We start from the raw sequence: 24,460 nt of genomic DNA, 5'->3' as shown, positions 1-24,460 counted from the left end.
AGCGTAAACTGCAAGACAAAATAAAAGAAACAACCCACTGAGGCTGCTGCAGTTGTGGTGGAACATGTCTGGGTACTAAAACAGAATAGCTGTATGCTTGCAAAAAGGGTCATTCACCCTTAATTCATTATTATTTGAAAGAAAAGTTTGATCACTACAATTTTTAAAATTACAGGAGAACACAGGACATTTTATTAACATTCAAGAAATAAAACTCACATCTTTTTAAAGCGTTGTACTAAATCAAGAAATAATGAACGTCGATAAGATGTTTGGCAGGGCTTATTTTTAACAATATTTCTTTTATATTGGCTTCGATATTGTGTGGTGCACATCGTAAATCGTGATCCGAGTTCAGTCGATTCCTTGCTTTTGTTTCCACTGCCACAATAGTGACAAATCAATTTTCTCACCTGTAAGTTGTGCCGCATGGAATCAGCATTGTTGATGCTTTTTCTTATAATAATGCGTACTTGTCACCCAGCTTTCTCCAAAATGTTGCCAGCTCTGTTTTGGAGAAATATACTCCTAGTTTCTGCTTGTGTTCTTAACGTAGTCCATGAAGTAATGCTTTGGCTTCAATTTCACTATCTGAAAATATTCTTTCGTGCACTGAAGACGGACATAAAACCCCGGAATTTGCTTGTCGATTGCCCAGTTCAGGAAAACAGTTACTGACAGAATTAGTTACTGATCATAAGTGGTGACTTCTCTCATTTGTGAATGAGCACTTTTCACTGTTAGCATCGAGCATTACTTTCAATTCTCGGAACATCGAAATGGCTTGAACTCCAGTCCTGCGTTGGTAACGCTTCACGCTCAGAAGAAAACTGGCAACTGCAACTTCTTTCACCAATCTGTGGAACCAAGAGTGGGCATCCAACATGGAGGGTGCTTCGTCTGTACATATACCCATCAATTTCGACCACTGCAACTTATTATCTGCACCAAAATTCTTTACTGATCGGAAAACATCCTCGCCGCTTGTATTAGTGTCCAATGATTCCGAGTACAAGTATTCTTCTTTCAGGTCACCGTCTTTTATGTATCGAACATAGACAAGCACCTAGGAACAATACGCAATGTCAGTCGATTCATCTAACTGCAGTGCAAAAAAATTACTCGATCTTATTTCCTCAAATGGCTGCAACATCATTAAAGAAAATATTTATGTGTGTGTTTGTGTAAGATGACAAACACTGGTAGCGCATGTGAAAAAACACATCAGTCAGCAGAGTGCCGCCCCTACAGGAAAGCTGCAGTCAATGACGTGGCATTATTAGGTTCTGAGGGAGCCGAGTGTTGCCGCGCCAGCTTTTAGGGCTCTTCCATCGACGTATGGAGTATAGCTGTCTTGGTGGCAGAGTAATGATTTTCTGTTTTCTGTCATAGAATGATGGCATCTCAGTGACATCATTGTACTTCACGTTGAAGGTGTGCATTCGGACTTGATGTCACATACCATCCTCCAACGGTGTGAATTCAAGGTGGCTGATAAAATGTGGTACAACTAAGGAAGTAACGAGGTGGTCACACAATGATTGCATAAAATGAGTGTCCGTATTAAAAAATACTGGCCATTAAAATTGCTATCCACGAAGATGACCTGCTACAGACTCGAAATTTAACCGACAGGAAAAAGATGCTGTGATATGCAAATGATTAGCTTTTCAGAGTATTCACACAAGGTTGGCGCCGGTGGCGACGCCTACAATGTGCAAATCCACGAAGATGACCTGCTACAGACTCGAAATTTAACCGACAGGAAAAAGATGCTGTGATATGCAAATGATTAGCTTTTCACAGTATTCACACAAGGTTGGCGCCGGTGGCGACACCTACAACGTGCTTACATGAGGGAAGTTTACAACCGTTTTCTTTGACACCAGCAGCAGTTGACCGGCGTTGCCTGGTGAAACGTTGTTCTGATGCTTCGTGTAAGGAGGAGAAATACGTACCATCACTTTTCCGACTTTTATAAATGTCGGATTGCAGCCTATCGCGATTGCGTTATATCGTATCGCGACATTGCTGCTCGCGTTGGTCGAGATTCAATGACTGTTAGCAGAATATGAAATCCGTGGGATCAGGAGGGTAATACAGAACGCCATGCAGGAACCCAACGGTCTCGTATCACTAGCAGTCGAGATGGCAGGCATCTTATCTGCATGGCTGTAACGGATCGTGCAGCCACGTTTCGATCCCTGAGTCAACAGATGGGGACGTTTGCAAGACAACGACCATCTGCACGAACAGTTCTACGACGTTTTTAGTAGCGTGGACTACCAGCTCGGAGACCATGGCTGCGGTTACCCTTGACGCTGCATCACAGACAGGAGCTTCTTCGATGGTGTACTCAACGACGAACCTGGGTGCACGAATGGCAAAACGTAAATTTTTCACATGAATCCAGGCTCAGTTATAACATCATGATGGTCGCATCCGTCTGTGGCGGCATCGCGGTGAACGCACATTGGAAGCGTGTATTCGTCATCGCCATACTGGCGCACCACCCGGCGTGATGGTATGGGGTGCCATTGGTTACACGTCTCGGTCACCTCTTGTTCGCATTGACGGCACTTTGAACAGTGGACGTTACAATTCAGATGTTTTACGACCCGTGGCTCTACCCTTCATTCGATCCCTGCGAAACCCAACATTTCAGCAGGATCACGCACGACCGCATGTTTCAGGTCCTGCACGGGCCTTTCTGGATACAGAATATGTTGGTCTGCTGGCCTGGCCAGCACATTCTCCAGATCTCGCACGAATTGGAAACGTCTGGTCAGTGGTAGCCGAGCAACTGGCTCGTCACAATACTCCAGTCACTACTCCTTGATGAACTGTGGTATCGTGATGAAGCTGCATGGGTAGCTGTTTCCTGTACACGCCATCCGAGCTCTGTTTGACTCAATGCCAAGGGGTATCAAGGCCGTTATTACGGTCAGAGATGGTTATTCTGGCTACTGATTTCTCAGGATCTATGCACCCAAACTGCGGATAATGTAATCACATGTCAGTTCTAGTAAAATATATTTGTCCATTGAATACCCGTTTATCATCTGTATTTCTTCTTGGTGTAGCAATTTTAATAGCCAATAGTGTGCATGTAGCCATACCAGGGCTATCATTATCCATGGCCCGAATCTGAGTCATCAAGGATGGTAAGAGGAAGAGGGTGGCTATGCCAGCGCTGGGGAGTCGTGGTGCCGATGTGTTTCAATCCATGGACCATGTCACGTAGGGTGTCCACTTCGTTGTGGCGACGCCTTGCCATCTCTCGACTGGACATCTTCAGAGGAATCATGTTGGTCTCCTCGTGTAGAGTAACAATCCTCGTGACTGGATGGGTATGCGGACTCCACCGAAGCATCTCTTTCTGCAGGCGCTGGTGGGTCTACATCTGAGACGCACTAATCGTGGCCCACCCAGTCCTTGCACTCCCTCCCCATCTCTTGCCTCTTGGTGTGATTCCTCCCCCCCCCCCCCCCTTGTACCCTATCCTCTGTCCTCTGTCATCCGCAATCTCTAAATCCTCTCTCCTTCCTCTCTGGCCTCCCTTCTCTTGGCAGGGGCTTAAAGTTTTTACTGCAGTTACTTCGTCGTGTTCTGGTGGTCGCCATATATATAACATCAGTGTAGTGTATATTCAGTGTAATAGTCCTATACTGTAACGCCGTTTTTAATTGTGCTATTCATGACGCCTGTATCTCTGTGCTATGTCTTCATGGAGTGCCATTCGAACTATGTGGCATTTACGTAAACGTGCTACCCCTTTTTTGTATTTTTGACTCCAATTGCACCCACATTCTCATGTGGACATTTCACCTTTTATCCCCATATTTATACATGTAATATTCCCCTGTGGTATTCTATGTAATCTCTTGGCTGATGGGCCGCAAATTGTGCCGCTGTCAGACCACCCCTTTACTCCTGACGACGATGGATGAAATGGTCATTGATACATTGAAAACTTTATTCGAATTGATGCGGCTTGAAAACCGAGAAGATTTTGTTGCAACATGCAGAAAATGTTCAACCCAGAGCGCTCTTTGTGGACGCGCCTAAATGTATTCTGATTATTTTTATAGTAAATTTTGAAACTATACATAAGACTGGTGAACGAATCTCCAGTGACGAGGAATGGCCATTGGTCTATTATCAACATAAAAAATCATTTCGATATGTGAGCTACTTTCATTTGCACAAATGTATGACCTAAAATGCAGCAACCGAAAGGTAACAGCATTGTTTATAAACCTGAGTGGATTCATGAGGCTCTAAAAGTACTTGACACATATGGGTACAATCTTCTAAAATATAGTGGATGGGATGGGATTCACATATTACTTGCGGGCGGATACAGAAGTATTCGAAAGCCTTGTAGAGATGGTTGGGGGACGCCTGTGGAAAAAAAGACATTTTCAGATTTCCAATTTCTGCCTTCCTCAGATCAGCAGTCGCACTTTGCACTCATAATACACTGCGCATTCTTCGAACAGAAAAACAACTGAGCTACTTAACTTCGAAAAAATCGTAATAAATATGACCAATAATGAAAACATAGATACTTCATCATCAGATTACGGTATGAGAATAAGACGCTAAAGAATCAAAACGAATGGTTTCACAGCATTAGTTTGTTGACTACATAGCGGAGAAACACACGAATCCAAAATCTGTCGTTTATAATTTTTTATGCAAAAAGTAAATCATTTTCCGAAGGAAATCTACTTCACCGAGTAATGGATCTTTTGTTCTTTTACACAAAGAATTTTTTTAGCGATGCAGAATATGACTCAATTTTCAGATTTATGCTTTCCTCAAATCCAGATTCTTTGCGTGGCAGGGCGAAAATGTCTTCCACAAACAATTGTGACAATGCGTTTGAACATTGTGTCACTGCGTACTGCGATTGCTGCCACCTTTATTATGCTTGCCTAGATCAGGCGTTTTCAGGTGGCAGTTTGGCGTACGTAAGAGTTGTGAAAAATGGGGGGGGGGGGGGGGGGGGGGGGAACAGACAGTGGTGTTTAGCGCAATGTGAGCGTTTCTTCCGAAGCATGACCAGATGATAAATCTGTTGTAGCCTTCATCACAATTGAAGCCGTTCACCACACTGTCGTGATAGTGAGTAGTTTCTCTTTTTATGTTAATGGGAATACTATAACAAAATACGTCTCATAGACTTCTATAAGGATTTTTCTCGCCCTCCATTTTCTTGATTCGCAACCCTGTAATCACTATTATGCCAATGTCTGAAATCATACACCTTGGTCTCCAGCGTTTATTTTACAGCGAAAAGATCAGTTTCAGGCATGTGGTGAATCCATGTTTGTCCTTACAGTGAAATAATTTTTATATTGTAGCTGTGTACGTTATTTATAGTGATCTTTTTAGGATTACTGTTCAGTGGCTACACAACTACAGATAAAAAATCTTACACACCTACTTATACCTTATCGACTCAACTATTTCTGTCCAATAGTAAACAAAATGCAGTGCTGTTGATTAGGAATCTCTTACCCAACACTTAGCGCTTGAATAGGAAAATCTTCACTCACCTTGTTTCTCTCTTTCGTCTCATCCGAAATACGTTGGGAAGTTAGTGAAGTCGGAGGCACTCATTTCATGTCCATCGATTTGATTGGTGAGTTAACAACCGATAGACGAAAGAAGAACAATTACCGAGCAGATAACTCGGTGGAGTAAATGATAAACTGCCGCAACACTACAGGCAAGTAGCCAACGCAGTTAGTTGTCACATACTGCACGCGTAGTTCCAATAATGTCTGTTGTTAATCTACTCGCTGTGACCTCCACCACGCTCCGTCATGCGTTAATGTAATTTTTTATACTTCTTGAACTGGCAAACTATCTCAAACTTATTAGTTTAATGAGGTAGTGAAACTGATATTTTTGGAGCAATTAAGTTTCGTGTCTGAACCGTAATCTAAACCTTTGTGTTTTTAATCACCGCCCCCCATAAAATTTCGTTGGGAACCACTGGACTGTAGAATGCTGTAACTGGCGCCTAATCTAGGTTACATTGAAGGTACTTGTAATCAACACGAGAAACTCTAAGGACGTGACATTACATGTGCTCATCACCGACACATTCTCCGATTTTGGAGTGCTTTCGACCATTCCTTCTGCATGTTGCATGTTTCACACAGAGGAGTTAAATTTTTGTATTTTCTGGTGATTCACCGTCTCCAGAGCATTAAGCAATAATCGCGAACATGGTTCGCAGTAGGCTGTAATGTGATGTTTATTTATCGCTCGATTAGCTAATTTTGATTGAGCGTTATTGTCAAGCACATGCATTTCAAGTCATTTTCAAATCACTTAATTACAAGTAAAAAGTAGCCATATTCCGTCATTTTACGAAAGGATCATCACTACAGTGACACCTTTTGTAATTACGAGTGATTTGAAAAACACATGAAATACGAACTAAGGAGCTGTCTCTGTAGTGTGGCTCCTTTCGTAAAATGACGAAATATGACTACTTTTTACTTTTAATTAAGAGTGTTTTGAATATGACATCAAATAAATATGTTACGGATGTGCTCGACAGTGACTCCTAGTCGAAATTAGCCAATCGCCCGATTAATTAAACATCGTGTTACAGTCTACTACGGACCATGTTTACTTCTATCAACAAACAAAAGCGTTCTAGCAGCAATTTCCTGTACGTCTGCGGATCAACGAAGCCCCACAGCTCACATCCGTTCTCAAGAATATCTATTAACGAGTTGCACTTGACCTGATAATTTTATATACGATTTCTGCTGTAGCATTACAGAAATTTATGCTCACGGCTTGTGACCAATTTCAAGAATAGGTAGCTGTTCTACAGGGATCAACATACATTCCACAAACAGCGATCTTTCGAAACTCAGTTCGCTCTTTGCTTCCATGAGATAGAGACAGCCGTAGCTACAGGCGCCAGGTTGACGCCATTTGCTTCTGGAGGGAGTAGGATTCAGTTTTAGATTGTTGTCTTGTGAGCAGAATAAGATCTTACGGAATAACGTAGCACCAACACTGTAAAAGCATTCAGGACTACACAGTAGGTGGAATCAACAAGTCGTTCTTACTGGACCGAAATCGTAAATTTAAATGTAATTTCGGGATTGTCCCAAGGGGAGTGCTACAGTGACTTTGACATTCGCGATGTGGAACACCTCTATGATAGCTTCACGAGACTTCACGGATGGTGCTGTCGTATATATGAAAGCTGCAACTTCATAAAACTAACTAAATGCAAGAAGATCTTCATAGGATCGACGCCAAGTGCTAGTACTGGAAGATCGTCTTCGACATAAATAAATGCAGCGTGCTGCATTCTACATCTACATCTACATGGATACTCGGCAAATCACATTTAAGTGCCTGGCAGAGGGTCTATGGAACCACCTTCACAATTCTCTATTATTCCAATCTCGTATAGTGTGCGAAAAGAATGAACACCTATATATTTCCGTACGAGCTCTGATTTCCCCTATTTTATCGTGCTGATCGTTCCGCCCGGTGTAGGTCGGTGTCAACAAAATATTTTCGCATTCGAATGAGAAAGTTGGTGATTGGAATTTCGTGAGAAGATTCCGTCGCAACGAAAGACGCCTTTCTTTTAATGATAATACAAAACGTGCTGCCTTTCTTTGAACTTTTTCGATGTGCTGCGTCAGTCCTACATGGTAAGGATCGTACACCGCGCATCAGTATTCTAAAAGAAGACGGACAGGCGTAGTGTACGCAGTCTGCTTAGTAGGTCTGTTACATTTTCTAAGTGTCCTGCCAATAAAACGCAGTCTTTCGTTGGCCTTCCTCACAACATTTTCTGTGTGTTCCTTCCAAATTGTATTTTTCGTAATAGTAATACCTAGATATTTAGTTGAATTTACGGCTTTTAGATTAGACAGATTTATCGTGTAACCAAAGTTTGACGAATTCCTTTTAGCACTCATGTGGATGACACCACACTGTTCGTTATTTAAGGTCAACTGCCACTTTTCGCACCATTCAGATTACTTTTATAAATCGTTATGCAGTTTGTTTTCATCTTCTGATGACTTTATTAGTCGATAAACGACAGCGTCATCCGCAAACAACCGAAGACGGCTGCTCATATTGTCTCCCAAATCGTTTATATAGGTAAGGAACAGCAAAGGGCCTATAACACTACCTTGGGGAACGCCTGAAATCACTTCTGTTTTACTCGATGACATTCCGTCAATTACTACGAGCTCTGACCTCTCTGACAGGAAATCGCAATTCCAGTCACATACCGTACACTTTTATGCCTTACGCTGTGAGAGATAAATAATTGGAAATAGTAACAACTATACGTACAGGAAAATCAGGTGCCAGACAGATTCGTAAGAAGAAATTTAATGAGAAGTAAAAGGGGCACTCAGATTACAACCAGACATATGGAAAAAAGTGAACTGTTACTATTGCAAAAATATCTGCCCTAGCTGTTAATACACTTATTCTAGTGTGAGATAAGACGGTTAATGCCCTCACCGTAAAAGGTTTGCCGTTGCCTGCTGAAACATGATTGTACCCAGTTTTGCATCTCTTCGTCCAAAGCAAATCCACGGTCACGAATGTCTTTCTTCAGGAATACGAAAGTACCATGGTGTACACTCGTTCGAAGTATTCTCTGGTACTGCTATTAAGTTTGGAAACCTTACCTAGCATCAATACCAGAGATGAAGGGGATTGACGTATTTCATCACGGCCCCGTTTGCAAAGCGCGCCAGCGTCACACAATTCTCCTGAAATTCCCGTGGCCGATGCTACAAAGAGAGGCGTTGAATATCACTGAAACATTTTCTTTTACTTTCCAAGAAAAGGCTGGCGTTATATTACTTTCTCACAGGCACATCGCTGGATACGGCCATGACGATAAAATCACAGAAATTCGAGCTCCCGTAGAGTCTGGCAGAGAGTATTTTTCCGAGCACCATTCGCTTCCTGGAAAGGAAAAGAAGAAAAACATAATGGTGCTGAAAAATCTTTCGACATTGTTTGAAATGGTTTTCAGAGTATAAATATGGTTGTTTATGTAGATTCCTCTGACCACAATCTTTTGGTTATGAACTGTACATTAAAACTGAAAAACTGCAAAAGGGTGGGAATTTAAGGAGATGGGACCAGGATAAACTGACTAAACCAGAGGTTGTACAGAAAAATGGTTCAAATGGCTCTAGGCACAATGGGACTTAACAGCGGACGTCATCAGTCCCCTAGACATAGAACTACTTAAATCTAAGGACATCACACACATCCACGCCCGAGGCACGATTCCAGCCTGTGACCGTAGCAGCCGCGTGGTTCCGGACTGAAGGTTGTACAGAGTTTCAGGGAGAGCATAAGGGAACAATTGACAGGCATGGGGGAAAGAAATACAGAAGAAGAAGAATGGGTAGCTTTGAGGAAGGAAGTAGTGAAGGCAGCAAGTAGGTAAAAAGACAAGGGCTAGCAGAAATCCTTGGGTAACAGAAGAGATATTTAATTTCATTGATGAAAGGAGAAAATATAAAAATTCAGTAAGTAAAAAGACGAGGGCTAGTAGAAATCCTTGGGTAATAGAAGAGATATTTAATTTCATTGATGAAAGGAGAAAATATAAAAATTCAATAAGTAAAAAGACGAGGGCTAGTAGAAATCCTTGGGTAATAGAAGAGATATTTAATTTCATTGATGAAAGGAGAAAATATAAAAATACAGTAAATGAAGCAGGCAAAAAGGAATACAAACGTCTCAAAAATGAGATCGATAGGAAGTGCAAAATGGCTAAGCAGGGATGGCGAGAGGACAAATGTAAGGATGTAGAGGCTTATCTTACTAGGGGTAAGATAGATACTGCCTACAGGAAAATTTAAGAGACCTTTGGAGAAAAGAAAACCACTTGTATGAATATTAAGAGCTCATATGAAAACCCAGTTCTAAGCAAAGAAGGGATACCAGAAAGGTGGAATTAGTATATAGAGGGTCTATACAAGGACAATGTACGTGAGGACAATATTATGGAAATGGAAGAGGATGTAGATGAAGATGAAATAGGAGATACGATACTGCGTGAAGAGTTTGACAGAGCACTGAAAGACCTGACTCGAAACAAGCCCCCGGGAGTAGACAACATTCCATTAGAACTACTGACAACCTTGGGAGAGCCAGTCCTGACAAAACTCTACCATCTGGTGGGCAAGATGTATGAAACAGGCGAAATACCCTCAGACTTCAAGAAGAATATAATAATTCCAATCCCAAAGAAAGCAAGTGTTGACGGATGTGAAAATTACAGAACTATCAGTTTAATAAGTCACGGCGGCAAAACACTAATGCGAATTCTTTACAGACGAATGGAAAAACTGGTAGCAGCCGACCTCGGGGAAGATCAGTTTGGATTCCGTAGAAATGTTGGAACACGTGAGGCAATTCTGACCCTACGACTTATCTTAGAAAATAGATCAAGGAAAGGCAAACCTACATTTCTAGCATTTGTAGACTTAGAGAAATCTTTTACAATGTTGACTGGAATACTCTCTTACAAATTCTGAAGGTGGCAGGGGTAAAGTACAGGGAAAGAAAGGCTATTTACAATTTGTACAGAAACCAGATTGCAGTTATAAAAGTCGAGTGACATGAAAGGGAAGCAGTGGTTGGGAAGGGAGTGAGACAGGGTTGTAACCTATCCCCGATGATATTCAATCTGTATATTGAGCAAGCAGCAAAGGAAACAAAAAAAAAAAAAAAATTCGGACTAGGAATTAAAATCCATGGATAAGAAATAAAAACTTTGAGGTTCGCCGATGACATTGTAATTCTGTCAGAGACAGCAAAGGACTTCGAAAAGCAGTTGAACGGAATGGACAGTGTCTTGAAAGGAGGATATAAGATGAACATCAACAAAAGCTAATGAGGGTAATGTAATTTAGTCGAATTAATTCGGGTGATGCTGAGGGAATTAGAATCAAAATGAGACGCCTAAAGTAGTAAAGGAGTTTTGCTATTCGGGGAGCAAAATAACTGATGATGATCGAAGTAGAGAGGATATAAAATGTAGACTGGCAATTTCAAGGAAAGCGTTTCTGAAGAAGAGAACTTTGTTAACATCGAGTATAGATTTAAGTGTCAGGAAGTCGTTTCTGTAAGTAATTGCATGGAGTACAGCCATGTATGGAAGTGAAACATAGACGATAAATAGTTTGGTCAACAAGCGAATAGAGGCTTTCTAAATGTGGTGCTACACAAGAATGCTGAAGATTTGATGCGTATATCACATAACTAATGATGAGGTATTGATTAGAATTGGGGAGAAGAGGAATTTGTGGCACAACTTGACTAGAAGAAGGGATGGGTTGGCAGGACATGTTGTGAGGCATCGAGGTATCACCAACGAAAACAACATGTAGATTCCTAATGAAATTGGTAATCAGGACTGTGTCCGTGACTTTCAGAAAAATGTCATTTAATCCATGCGATGCATCCGTTTTTTTGCTTGGAGTATACTCTATTAGTGGTCTGCATGAACACCACCGTTGTACGAAATACTTTCTGTGCTTCAGCGAAGTCGATGAATCCATTCTTTTCAACACTATTTCAACATGAGTTCTCATCACCTACAGGAGTTGCTGAGGATCGGGTTGGTGTCCTTATTGTCACAGTATAAAGGGTAGTATCTCTGACTGCCAATCCAGAGATTCTGTGTCCCGAGTTTGATCAAAGCCCCTGCTTACATTGTGAATGAAAATCATCAGCTATGGAGGCCGAAAACTTCCAGCACGGAGAGTCACCCTCATCCTACCAACCGTGTCAAACAGAGCGGATGAGCAGACAGAGGTTCAGGGCATGCCCTCGGCCTTCAGGATGAATACAGCTCCTAGGTACGTAAGAGTCAGCAATTATCAACGACATGATCATGAATAATTTACAAATACATAATATGTATTCACATCACATGCAGTCTTCCGAAAATAATGCCATTGTTGTTGTTGTTGTTCTTGTAGTCTTCAGTCCAGAGACTGGTTTGAGGCAGCTTTCCATGGTATTCTATCCTGTGCAAGCCTCCTCATCTCCGAATAACTACTACAACCTTCTGAATCTGCTTAGTGTATTCATCTCTTGGACTCCCTGTATGATTTTTACTCACTAAGCTTCCCTCCAATACTAAATTCATTATCCATTGATGCCTCAGAACGTGTCCTACGAACCGATCCCTTCTGCTAGTCAAGTCGTGCCACATATTCCTCTTCTCCTAAATTCTACACAGTACCTCCTCATTAGTTACGTGATATACCAATCCAAGCCTCAGTATTCTTCTGTAACACATTCGAAAGCTTCTATTTTCTTTTTGTTTACACTGTTTGTTGTCCATGTTTCAATTCCATAAATGGCTGCACTCCATACAAATACTTACAGAAAAGACTTCGTGACACTTAAATCTATACTCGATGTTAACGAATTTCTCTTCTTCAGAAATTTTTTTCCTTTCCATATACTTAGTATACATTTTACCCCCCCCCCCCCCCCCCCTACTTCGACCATCATCAGTTACTTTGCTCCTTGAATCTTGAATAGAAAGACTCTTTTACTACTTTAAGTGTCTCATTTCCTAATCTAGTTCCCTCATCACTGATTTCATTCGACTACATTCCATTATTCTCATTTTGCGGATGTTCATCTTGTACCCTCCTTTGAAGACCGTGTCCATTCCGTTCAACTGCTCTCACAGGTCCTTTTCTGTCTCTGATACAATTACAAAGTCATTATCAGCATTTATGCGCATGCAGTTGCAGTGTTAAACTGCAGTCCGATTAAAATTATAGGTTAGTCGATGTCTCATTGATACATTGGCTGCTGGCTACCGTTCGATTATAGACGACACCTAGACATGAGGAATCACTTCACAAGTGATGTTACTTCAGGTGTAAAGTGGAACAGCGTGGGAAGCGGCCGCCGTAATGTCTCACGGAAACCCAAGATGCTCTGTCGAGAGCTTATTTTAAGTGACAAGCGACTGAACTGCGGCATATAACGCATTTTATAGCCCTGAATTTAAACTTGTGATGTGCAATTTATCCTAAGAACGGCGGTCATCAGTCTGCGTTAGAGCTACTAATAATCACGCTAGGCTTTTTCACGGAAATTAAAGCTAATCTCTACGAGCTAACTCAAGATGGAAAAGTTTTAGTTTGAGCGTTATATTATTGCAGTTTGCCGGCCGAAGTGGCCGTGCGGTTCTAGGCGCTGCAGTCTGGAATCGCGAGACCGCTACGGTCGCAGGTTCGAATCCTGCCTCGGGCGTGGATGTGTGTGATGTCCTTAGGTTAGTTAGGTTTAACTAGTTCTAAGTTCTAGGGGGACTAATGACCTCAGAAGTTGAGTCCCATAGTGCTCAGAGCCGTTTGAACCATTTTATTATTGCAGTTTCCTTGAGAGAAAATGAAACTGGGAGTGGTCCATCAGAGTTATGCAATATATTTAGCAATGACTTCTTGTCAGCAGTCAGCAAGCTAAACGAAAAGTTTTTGGTATCGGTAAATACGTAGCACTCTTGAAAGCTGGTGTTCCGAGGCAAATACATCACATGACGTTACATGTAAGGCTGAACTGAGCACTAGATGTCACGAGTAGGGGACCCGCCGGTATAAAATGAGGACGGGTGTACTGGGGTGTGAATAGAGAAGCCCTAACAGCAGAATTAGCCGGTGACGATTGCTCGGTACTTCGAATATCGACTAGTCATTCGATTCATCTGAGTAAGCTATATAGCCGTATATTAGACTAACTGACCTTCTCAGTACATACAATTTGCTGCCAGACTCTCAGTTTGGCTTCAGGATAAGAATATCGGCAGTATATGTTAAATATTCTTTTGTGTGTGACGCATTGGCAGTGTTAGGTGAGGGTGAGTCAAATGAAAACCTTAAATATTTTTTAAAATATTATTTATTGTGCTGAAGTGGTACAAAGCTGTATCACTTTTCAACATAATCTCCCTCACGCTCAATGCAAGTCCTCCAGCGCTTACTAAGTGCATAAATTCCTTTAGAAAAAAATTCTTTTGGTAGTCCGCGCAACCACTCACGCACCGCGTGGCGTACCTCTTTATCAGAACGGAACTTCTTCCTTCCCATTGCGTCTTTGAGTGGTCCAAACATACGGAAATCACTTGGGGTAAGGTATGGTGAGTATGGTGGATGAGGAAGACACTCAAAATTCAGGTCTCTGATTGTTGCAACTGTTGTAGGTGCAGTGTGGGGCCCTGCATTTTCATGTTGCAAAAGCACACCTGCTGAAGTGGATCGCTGTCAGCAGGTTTTTTTTACTTGTCGTGTCAGAAGCAAACTAAAAACAATATTAGATACATTACTACATAAATACATTATAGTTTATAAATTAAACTAGTCAAGAATGAAATAAATGATTAGACACAGATTGTTTTGTCAAACATAAGGTAATTTTAATCTATACAGTGGATGCCCAAAAATTTGCAACGTCCAGTGCACTTTGTGTAGCGTTTACGAGGTCCTCCATGGTGCACACAGTTGGAGGTAATGTGCATTGTAGTAGATGTGTTGATGTCTGCACGGCAGCTTCGCAGTCACACTGGAGAGAGTCCACCTGGACTGCGGAGCTGCCGTGCAGACATCAACACATCTACTACAATGCACATTACCTCCAACTGTGTGCACCATGGAGGACCTCGTAAACGCTACACAAAGTGCACTGGACGTTGCAAATTTTTGGGCATCCACTGTATAGATTAAAATTACCTTATGTTTGACAACACAACCTGTGTCTAATCATTTATTTCATTCTTGACTAGTTTAATTTATAAACCATAATGTATGTATGTATGTAGTAATGTATCTAATATTGTTTTTAGTTTGCTTCTGACACGATAAATAAAAAATAAAATGCCCGCTGACAGCGATCCACGTCGCTTTGATTTGATTACAGGCCGCAGATGATTTTTTAGGGATATGTGTAAGATGCACTGGTGACGGTGGTTCCTCTAGGCATGTAATGCTCCAAAATGAGGCCTTTTTTGTCCCAAAAGAGAGTAAGCATAACCTTCCCTGCTGATGGTTCTGTTCGAAACTTCTTTGGTTTTGGTGATGAGGAATGGCTTCATTCATCGCTCGCTCTCTTCGTTTCCGTTGGTGGAAGTGAACCCAGGTTTCGTCCCCAGTAACGATTCTTGCAAGGAAGCCGTCACCTTCTCGTTCAAAGCGCCGAAGAAGTTCTTCACAAGCATCATCACGTCGTTCTCTCATTTCAGGAGTCAGCTGCCGTGACACCCATCCTGCAGACACTTTGTGAAACTGGAGCACATCATGCACAGTGTGGTGTGCTGACCCTTTGACTAATTTGTAAACATGCTGCAATGGTTCAAATGGCTCTGAGCACTATGCGACATAACTGCTGAGGTCATCAGTCGCCTAGAACTTAGAAATAATTAAACCTACCTAACCTAAGGACATCACACACATTCATGCCCGAGGCAGGATTTGAACCTGCGACCGTAGCGGTCGCTCGGCTCCAGACTGTAGCGCCTAGAACGCACGGCCACTCCGGCCGGCTCATGCTGCAATGTCAATCAGTGTCACTCGGCGGTTTTCCTTCACTATGGCTTCAACTGCGGCAATGTTCCGTGGAGTCACAACTCGTTGTGCCTGACCTGGCCGACGAGCATCTTCCACTGAAGTCACATTTGCGAACTTCCTACTCCATTCGTAGACTTGCTGCTGTGACAAACATGCATCACCGTACTGAACCTTCATTTGTCAATGAATTTCAATAAGTTTCACACCTTCACGACGCAAAAACCGAATAACAGAAAGCTGTTCTTCCCTGGTCCAAGTAACAAGTGGGGCGGCCATCTTTATACTGATACTGTGACGGTATGTATGCATATGCACTGTGCTGCCTCCTACAGGTCATTCTGCACGCTGTTTGTAGCACGCTTACCAACTTACAGGTTAATGGCGCAAAATTTCAATTTGTTATTACAAATTTAAGGTTTTCATTTGACTCACCCTCGTATTTATCTTTCTAGAGATAACAGCCGTTACTGTGGAAGACGTGGAACGTAATAGAAATGATTTAGCTCAGGCAATAGTCACTAACATTATTACATGACTTACAGGGAAGAGATTAATACATTACTGTAACAACACGCAGCGCGTATGTATCCGACACGGAACTCTTGTAAAAGCGATGTTCTGTTGTCTGAAGGTGTTCAAACACTCAGTGACGTGACCGTTGAAAATTCTCAGGACTGAGAGTAGATGGAAGACGATCTTGGCAGTATCAGCTTCAAGATCCTTTATACGAAGTGAATGCTGCCATCTGATGTAGGAATTACCTTCATTGTTAGTAATACTAAAATAAGGACGCTCGTTTCCTTAATTTCACGCTGTTATTTGGTGTGGCATAATCCGAGGAAGATCTGCTCACTCACCTAGCACATTCTTAACCCAAGATGTGGACGTCAGACCTATCTGCAGTGGTAGTTCGCGGACTTCGTGCAGGCTGTTATTCCAACGCCTCTGAATTCCTGTTCTGCCATCCCTGTACATATATTCCACAATGGGGTTTGTTGTTCACAGTACTGCCTCGTTCAAAATAAACTGCTACATTTATTCAGTGAACACTAGGAAGGAGAACGATGTATGCTTGTATAACACTTCCTTGGATATTGTGCAGAAAGGAATCACTATTTAGCATACTTTATTTTCAATAGGCTTCCAGCAAAACTGGAAATAATATCTTATAAACCCCAAATATTCAGGTCCAAACTGAAATCTTTTCTTGTAGAACGTTCTTTGTATTTTGTGCAGGAGGTCCTCATAATAGTTGAGAACGTTTCTCTGTAATGTGTTATTTATTTATATAATCTGTCATAAAATTTACGTTAGTATACTACTTGCTTGAAAACAGTCAAGAAATGATTGAATGCGTAATGCTGACAATAAATAGTTGCGATTATAAACAAAGAAGTGGGATAGCTAATTAAATTAATCCTCAAGTGTTGGCAGAAGAGCCAACACCGTGTTGCTAGAGGAGGCCGAAATGCACGCTTTTAAGCTCACGTAGATTGACGTGAGGTCTGGAACATTACAAGGAAATGAGAACTTAGAAAAACGGACGCAGTTACTGTAATACTTAACTTTAATCCATAATTGTATAACATCTCTCTGGACTGTATATGCTTCAAGATAAATATCAAATGCTATGGCGCCTTGCTAGGTCGTAGCAAATGACGTAGCTGAAGGCTATGCTAACTATCGTCTCGGCAAATGAGAGCGTAGTTGTCAGTGTAGCATCGCTAGCAAAGTCGGCTGTACAACTGGGGCGAGTGCTAGGAAGTCTCTGTAGACCTGCCGTGTGGTGGCGCTCGGTCTGCAATCACTGACAGTGGCGACACGTGGGTCCGGCGTATACTAATGGACCGCGACCGATTTAAAGGCTACCACCTAGCAAGTGTGGTGTCTGGCGGTGACACCACAAATCCCATGAACAAATGAACTTTGTAAATGGCGTTTGTGCAAAGGGGTTTCAAAACAAGTCCAAAAGTCGGACACAAATTGTAAAAAAAATTCGCAGCAAGTACAGGACGATGTTTAAAGTTACATGCCTCGTGTTGTAAAGAAGATATCTCTATGGGGCGAAAAGTGGCAGCTGACTCGAAATAATGACAAGTTATACGATAAATCATACAAATCTGAAGCCTGTAAATTCAACTAAATATTTTGGGATTACTATGACAAATACCCTCAATTGGAGCCGGCCGAAGTGGCCGTGCGGTTAAAGTCGCTGCAGTCTGGAACCGTAAGGTAGTGTACACAATAATCATTTTGGAATACAGAACCATTGCCGTTGTCTGCCAATGAAGAGGTGCTGGTTCTCTGGTTTTTAGACACCATTAAAGTCCTATCAACCTTATGGGACTTCTAGCCCTAAAGATCCACTGTCTCCTGGCGAGGAATGAAATAGTTTTGACTCCCAACACTATCACGCTCACACAATTAATTATGGCGTGATCCAAATGGAGCTGAAACAAAATCGCTAGTGATATGTGATAGCCATGTTACAATGTTACTGGGAAGAGAGTACTAAACAGAAAAAGAAAACGTTAACAGAGAGAGTAATGTTTTTATACTGGGACGAGTAAACATGACATACAAACTTCTTAAGCAGAGTAAACATATCTTTCAGTTCAGTTAACTTTTAGAGAGTATCTAAGACAAGCGAGAGGTGCACCTTATTCAAGGAAAGGTAACTATGACGTTATTAATAATTATGTTGCTGTATCTCTTCAGTAATCATTCTCATAAGTAATAGCAGTGTTTATGGAACATAGACAAATGAATTATGTTACGCAATCTACTCAGAAAAGCACAGTTGGCTGTATAAATTAGACAAGCAGAGAGTCAGTCAGAGCGCGACTGCTATAGTGTTGACGTTATACACCAAGCAATGACGCCTGCAACACAAACACATTCTTATATCTCTACCAGAATTTTGATACGTGCACCGTAATATCATTTAATGAAGGTAGGATGATTGGGAACAAAAGGAATAGCAACTGAGTTCCTATCATCATTTCTAGAAAACGTTGTTCAGAGGGTAGTAGTACAACTGAGTTCAACGCAGCTACTTTTATTTTACTTGGAAAAACCGTATCATACCCAAAAGGCACTAATTTGCTAATCTCACAGACAGGAAACTGTCACTTTGCGGATGGAATAGATACGGTATTCAATAATAAAACCTATAAATGCAAACATATAATTGTAACTGATCAATATGCCGTTAACTGCTTTTTGACGTAAAGAAATACTATACTACAAATTCAGCTTTAAACTGAAAATAACGTTCTGAAACTAGATGAACGTTGATCTGTCGGCAGTGATGGAACCGATCACCATATCTCCTACACTACTGGCCATTAAAATTGCTACACCACGACGATGATGTGCTATAGACACGAAATTTAACCGACAGGAACATCATGCCGTGATATGCAAATGATTAGCTTTTCAGAGCATTCACACAAGGTTGGCGCCGGTGGCGACACCTAAAATGTGCTGACATGAGGAAAGTTTCCAACCAATTTCTCATACACAAACAGCAGTTGACCGGCGTTGCCTTGTGAAACGTTGTTGTGATGCTTCGTGTAAGGAGGAGAAATGTGTACCATCACGTTTTCGACTTTGATAAAGGTCGGATTGTAGCCTATCGAGATTGCTGTTTATCGTATCGCGACATTGCTGCTCGTGTTGGTCGAGATCCAATGACTGTTAGCAGAATATGGAATCGGTGAATTCAGGAGGGTAATACGGAACGCCGTGCTGGATCCCAACGTCCTCGTATCGCTAGCAGTCGAGATGACAGGCATCTTATCCACATGGCTGTAGCGGATCGTGCAGCCACGTCTTATCCCTTAGTAAACAGATGGGGACGTTTTCAAGACAACAATCTCGTACATTTGCAGCAGCATGGACTATCAACTCGGAGACCATGGCTGCAGTTACCCTTGACGCTGCATCAGAGACAGGAGGGCCTGCATGGTGAACTCAACGACGAACCTGGGTGCACGAATGGCCAAACCATTTTTTCGGATGAATCCAGGTTCTGCCTACAGCATCATGATGGTCGCATCCGTGTTTGGCGACATCGCTGTGAACGCACATTGGAAGCGTGTCTTCGTCATCGCCATACTGGCGTATCACCCAGCGTGATGGTATGGGGTGCCATTGGTTACACGTCTCGGTCACCTCTTGTTCGCGTTGACGGCACTTTGAACAGTGGACGTTACATTTCAGATTTGTTACGAGCCGTGGCTCTACCCTTCATTCGATCCCTGCGAAACCCTACATTTCAGCAGGATAATGCACGACCGCATGTTGCAGGTCCTGTACGGGCCTTTCTGGATACAGAAAATGTTCGACTGCTCCGCTGGCCAGAACATTCTCCAGAACTCTCACCAATTGAAAACGTCTGAGCAATGGTGGCCGAGCAACTGGCTCGTCACAATACGCCTGTCACTACTCTTTATGAACTGTGGTATCAGGTAGAAGCTGCATGGGCAGCTGTACCTGTACACGCCATCCAAGCTCTGTTTCACTCAATGCCCAGGCGTATCAAGGCCGTTATTACAGTCAGAGGCGGTTTTTCTGGGTACTGAATTCTCAGGATCTATACACGCAAATTGCTTCAAAATGTAATCACATGTCAGTTCTAGTATAATATATTTGTCCAATGAATTCCCGTCTATCATCTGCATTTTTTCATGATGTAGCAATTTTAATGGCCAGTAGTTTATATGCGATATTATATATATCTCAAAAGCATACAAGCGACTTGTATTCTCAATGAAGTTTTCGTTGGTTGTAACGATAAACATGGCTCAAGCTCAGTGAGATGCGGAAAGAGGATACTGACTGAGAACGGTGGAGGGGGGGAAGGGGGGGAAAATAGCGGATAGACAGAGGCAAGGAGGAAATGGACAGATAGAGGAGAGAACAGGAGTTGGAGATGTGGAGAGTGATAAATTTGGAAATCTGTGGTAAGGTCTTATGTCAACGGCCTTGCCGCAGTGGATACACTGGTTCCCGTGAGATCTCCGAAGTTATGGACTGTCGGGCGTGGTCGGCACTTGGATGGGTGACCATCCAGGCCTCCATGGGCTGTTGCCCTTTTTCGGGGTGCACTCAGCCTCGTGATGCCATTTGAGGAGCTACTCGACCGAATAGAAGCGGCTTCGGTCAAGAATACCACCATAACGACCGGGAGAGCGGTGTGCTGACCCCACGCCCCTCCTATCCTCATCCTCCACTGAGGATGACACGGTGGGCGGATGGTCCCGGTAAGCCCCTCGTGGCCTGAAGACGGAGTGAGTGGTAAGGTCTTATGTGACCAAACTACTTAGGTCATCGGTCCCTTAGCCTACACACTACTTAATCTAACAAACTAACATACGCTATGGACAACACACACACCGAAGCACGAGGCAGGACTCGAACCTCCGACGGAAGAAGGAGATGGGCAGAGCGATGGAGGGTGGGAGGAGAAGATGGGCAGAGAGGTGATGATTATGATTGGTTTGTGGGGCGCTCAACTGCGTGGTCATCTGCGCCCCAGTTTTACACAGTCCAAGTTTTACATACTCCAATCTGGTCATTGTCACGCATGATGATGACGAAATGATAAGGACAACACATACACCCAGTCCCCGGGCATAGAAAATCCCCAACCCGGTCGGGAATCGATCCCGGGACCCCGTGATCCAGAGGCAGCAACGATAGCCACTAGAACACGAGCTGTGGACGGCCGAGAGATGGAGGGTGGGAGGAGATAATTTACACCGAGAGAGGGGGGTGGGGGTTGGAGATGACGATGTATATCCAATTATCATGAATATTTAGCAGTTGTCGACTGGACGGTAAAACATAATCATCCCTCAAATGTTCGTCACTGTGGTAATACAAATGAAAGTATTTATAATGTATTAGTCTAGGCACATGAAAGTCTTCATTTTAATAATTCCTAATGGAAAATAACGCTGTGCACAATCTGATTTATTTGTCTGACAGTAAACGGAACATTTTATACCTGCACGTGAATTCCGTTATCACATATGAATTTTTAAATATGTGGTTATTATGATGCATTAACGTTGGTCTTACTTTACGTTTTACTTAGGGTACGTCTGTAGATGACACATCGACAGAGTGTAAGTTCACGATAAAGCAGGCTACAAGATGCTGCATGGCCTACTATCCTACTGGTTACAAGTTACGAGGCTGAGAGCGAGGGCGTGTGATTGACTTCCACGCCTGCCTGCACAGAAACGCTTCCAGTCTTTCCCTCTTGAGCTTCTGATGTGCTGCAGAGGAGATTCCCTTTTCCGGCTATTCTAATGCGATTATGTTCCAGAAAGACTCGTTAATCTGTGCCCCTTCGCTCTCACTATTATTTTGTCTGCGCCATAAAGAGAGCATAGTTTCCTTCGAACGCAGTAAAATTTTTATCACTCATTTGCATCACCACCATTGCTGTTTATCTGCCTCCGTGTCTCAGTGGTCATTGTGTCTGGCTGCTATGTGGGTTTTTCCTTGGTGGGTGGACCACGATGTTGTGAACTCATCCCTGAGATCGGCAGCTGATTGAGTGAGAATTGATGGCTACTAGATCAGAAAAGCCGACAGTGGCCAGGAGAGCGGTTTGCAGCCCAACGCCATATCGCGAAGGTTATTTGTTGCTGTTGGGACTGTTACACCTTTAGTATATTACCGCCATACATATCTCTCAATTGTTTGACGCAGTCACCGATTCTACCGTGCCCGAAAGGCCACTCGGCATCTTGTACTCAATACTTATTTTTTAAACGTGTTGAATATGTGTCTTACGAAACTTCCTGGCAGATTAATACTGTGTGCCGGACCGAGACTCGAACTCGGGACCTTTGCCTTTCGCGAGCAAGTGCTCTACCATATGAGCTACCCAAGCACAACTGACGCCCCGTCCTCACAGACTTTCTTTCAGGAGTGCTGGTTCTGCAAGTTCGCAGGAGAGCTTCTGTAATGTTCGAAAGGTGGGAGACGAGGTACTGGCAGAAGTAAAGCTGTGAGGACGGGGCGTGAGTCGTGCTTGTGTACCTCAGATGGTAGTGTGGTGTCACCGCCAGACACCACACTTGCTAGGTGGTATCCTTTAAATCGGCCGCGGTCCGTTAGTATACGTCGGACCCGCGTCTCGCCACTATCAGTGATTGCAGACCGAGCGCCGCCACACGGCAGGTCTAGAGAGACTTCCTAGCACTCGCCCAAGTTGTACAGCCGACTTTGTTAGCGATGGTTCACTGACAAATTACGCTCTTATTTGCCGAGACGATAGTTAGCATATCCTTCAGCTACGTCATTTGCTACGACCTAGCAAGGCGCCATTATCAATTGCTATTTATCTTGTGATGCATGCACCGTCAGACCGATGTTCACCAATTATGGAATAAAGTTAAGTATTCCAGAAGCTACGTACTTTTTTTACTAGACTCAACTCCTTTAACTGTTCCAGACCTCACACCAGCCTGCGTGAGCTTAAACGCGTGCGTTTCGGCTACCTCATAGTGGCTTGGCTGTCTTGCCAAGTCACAACAGTTAGAGCACTTGCCCGCGAAAGGCAAAGGTTCCGACTTCGAGTCTCGGCCCGGCACACAGTTTTAATCTGCCAGGAAGTTTCATATGAGAGCACACTCTGCTGCAGAGTGTAAATCTCATTCTGAAGACTTATGGATCAATTTTTTTCCGTAGGCAGCTATCTCCAAAACAAGAACAAACGGCAATAGAGAATGATACTATTGTAACTTGGCGAACTAAGCCAGTTCTCTACGAAAGACCCCAAATAGCACCTCGAGTAAAAACCGCGGAATTTCGGTATTTATTGCCCGCAGTGGGGCAGCGATTTAATCCCTTTGATGACAAACGATACGAACGGAGATAAATTTTCCGACGGCGCGACGCGGCATCTAAACGCAACTGCGCACGCGCCCTGGAGGGAGACGGTCGCGCAGCCCGCTGCTGGCTTACCGAGGGGCGCGTGGGCGGGGGGGGGGGGGGGGGGGAGGGAGGGGCAAGAGTGGCCTTTCCTGAATTTATTACAGTCACTGTTTTATGCGGACGCCCATTCGGTCTGCCGAAATTTTAAATTCAGCGCTTCCCCGAGCGCACGGCAGAAGGGAAAAGGCGCAGCGGCGCTGGCGGCGGCTGTCAGGGAAGAAACACATAAATATCGCGGGGGGGCGCGTGCCCCGGGCCGACGGCGTGGCCGAGCGATAAAAGGTGGCCGACGGCGCCGGGACAGGGCCCAACCACCACGCACCGCCCGGCACCTGGGCCGGTGATAAATTTGCAATGATATTGCCAACGCCGGCACGCCCACCGGGACCGAGCAAGTTCCCTTTGTGGTCCTTCTGCTCCGATCATTGGTGTTGTTGTCCTTACCCCACAACCATAGACGCCTTATCATTGCTTTTGGGGCGGAGGGGAAGACGGTAAACACAATTGCCACTCCCAGGGTGGTCACTGCACCGACTTTTAGCCAGCGAAAACTTGTTATAAGATGGCTTAACTTGCTGACAGAATTAGAGCTAACCTCGTGCAAGGAAACATTACACCACCCAGTCCTGAGTGAGCGACCACATGATCAACCAACAAGAAGCATGAATTTACTCATAACCCACGACAGAATAGCGAAACAATTAAACTGCCAAAACTACACCTCCCATCGGACAGTAACGAGAGGAGGAGGAAAGATCACTGTCTTCAATTACACCTGTGCCAGGGACAGGAAACCCGGTCGCCGGAGGCCACAAGGGAGAAGAGACGCTGGTTACACAAAATTATTACTTAATGATTAAACCTTCCACGAACTTAAC

General features: G+C 43.3%; 1 protein-coding gene across 1 annotated transcript in view; it reads left to right on the top strand.

Moving 5' to 3' along the window:
• Positions 1 to 16,375, top strand: part of LOC124803250 — a 665,131-nt gene extending 648,756 nt beyond the window's left edge. The window contains exon 6 of the mRNA XM_047264433.1: positions 16,299 to 16,375. Within this exon, the coding sequence (XP_047120389.1) occupies positions 16,299 to 16,375 (77 nt within the window). The remainder of the gene's footprint in view (positions 1 to 16,298) is intronic.
• The last annotated feature ends 8,085 nt before the right edge of the window (positions 16,376 to 24,460 follow it).

Source organism: Schistocerca piceifrons, chromosome 6, assembly GCF_021461385.2.
Source record: "Schistocerca piceifrons isolate TAMUIC-IGC-003096 chromosome 6, iqSchPice1.1, whole genome shotgun sequence".
Classification (NCBI taxonomy): Eukaryota; Metazoa; Arthropoda; class Insecta; order Orthoptera; family Acrididae; genus Schistocerca; species Schistocerca piceifrons.
The sequence above is the reverse complement of the archived record's forward strand: the minus strand, read 5'-3'. Positions and strand labels throughout refer to the sequence as shown.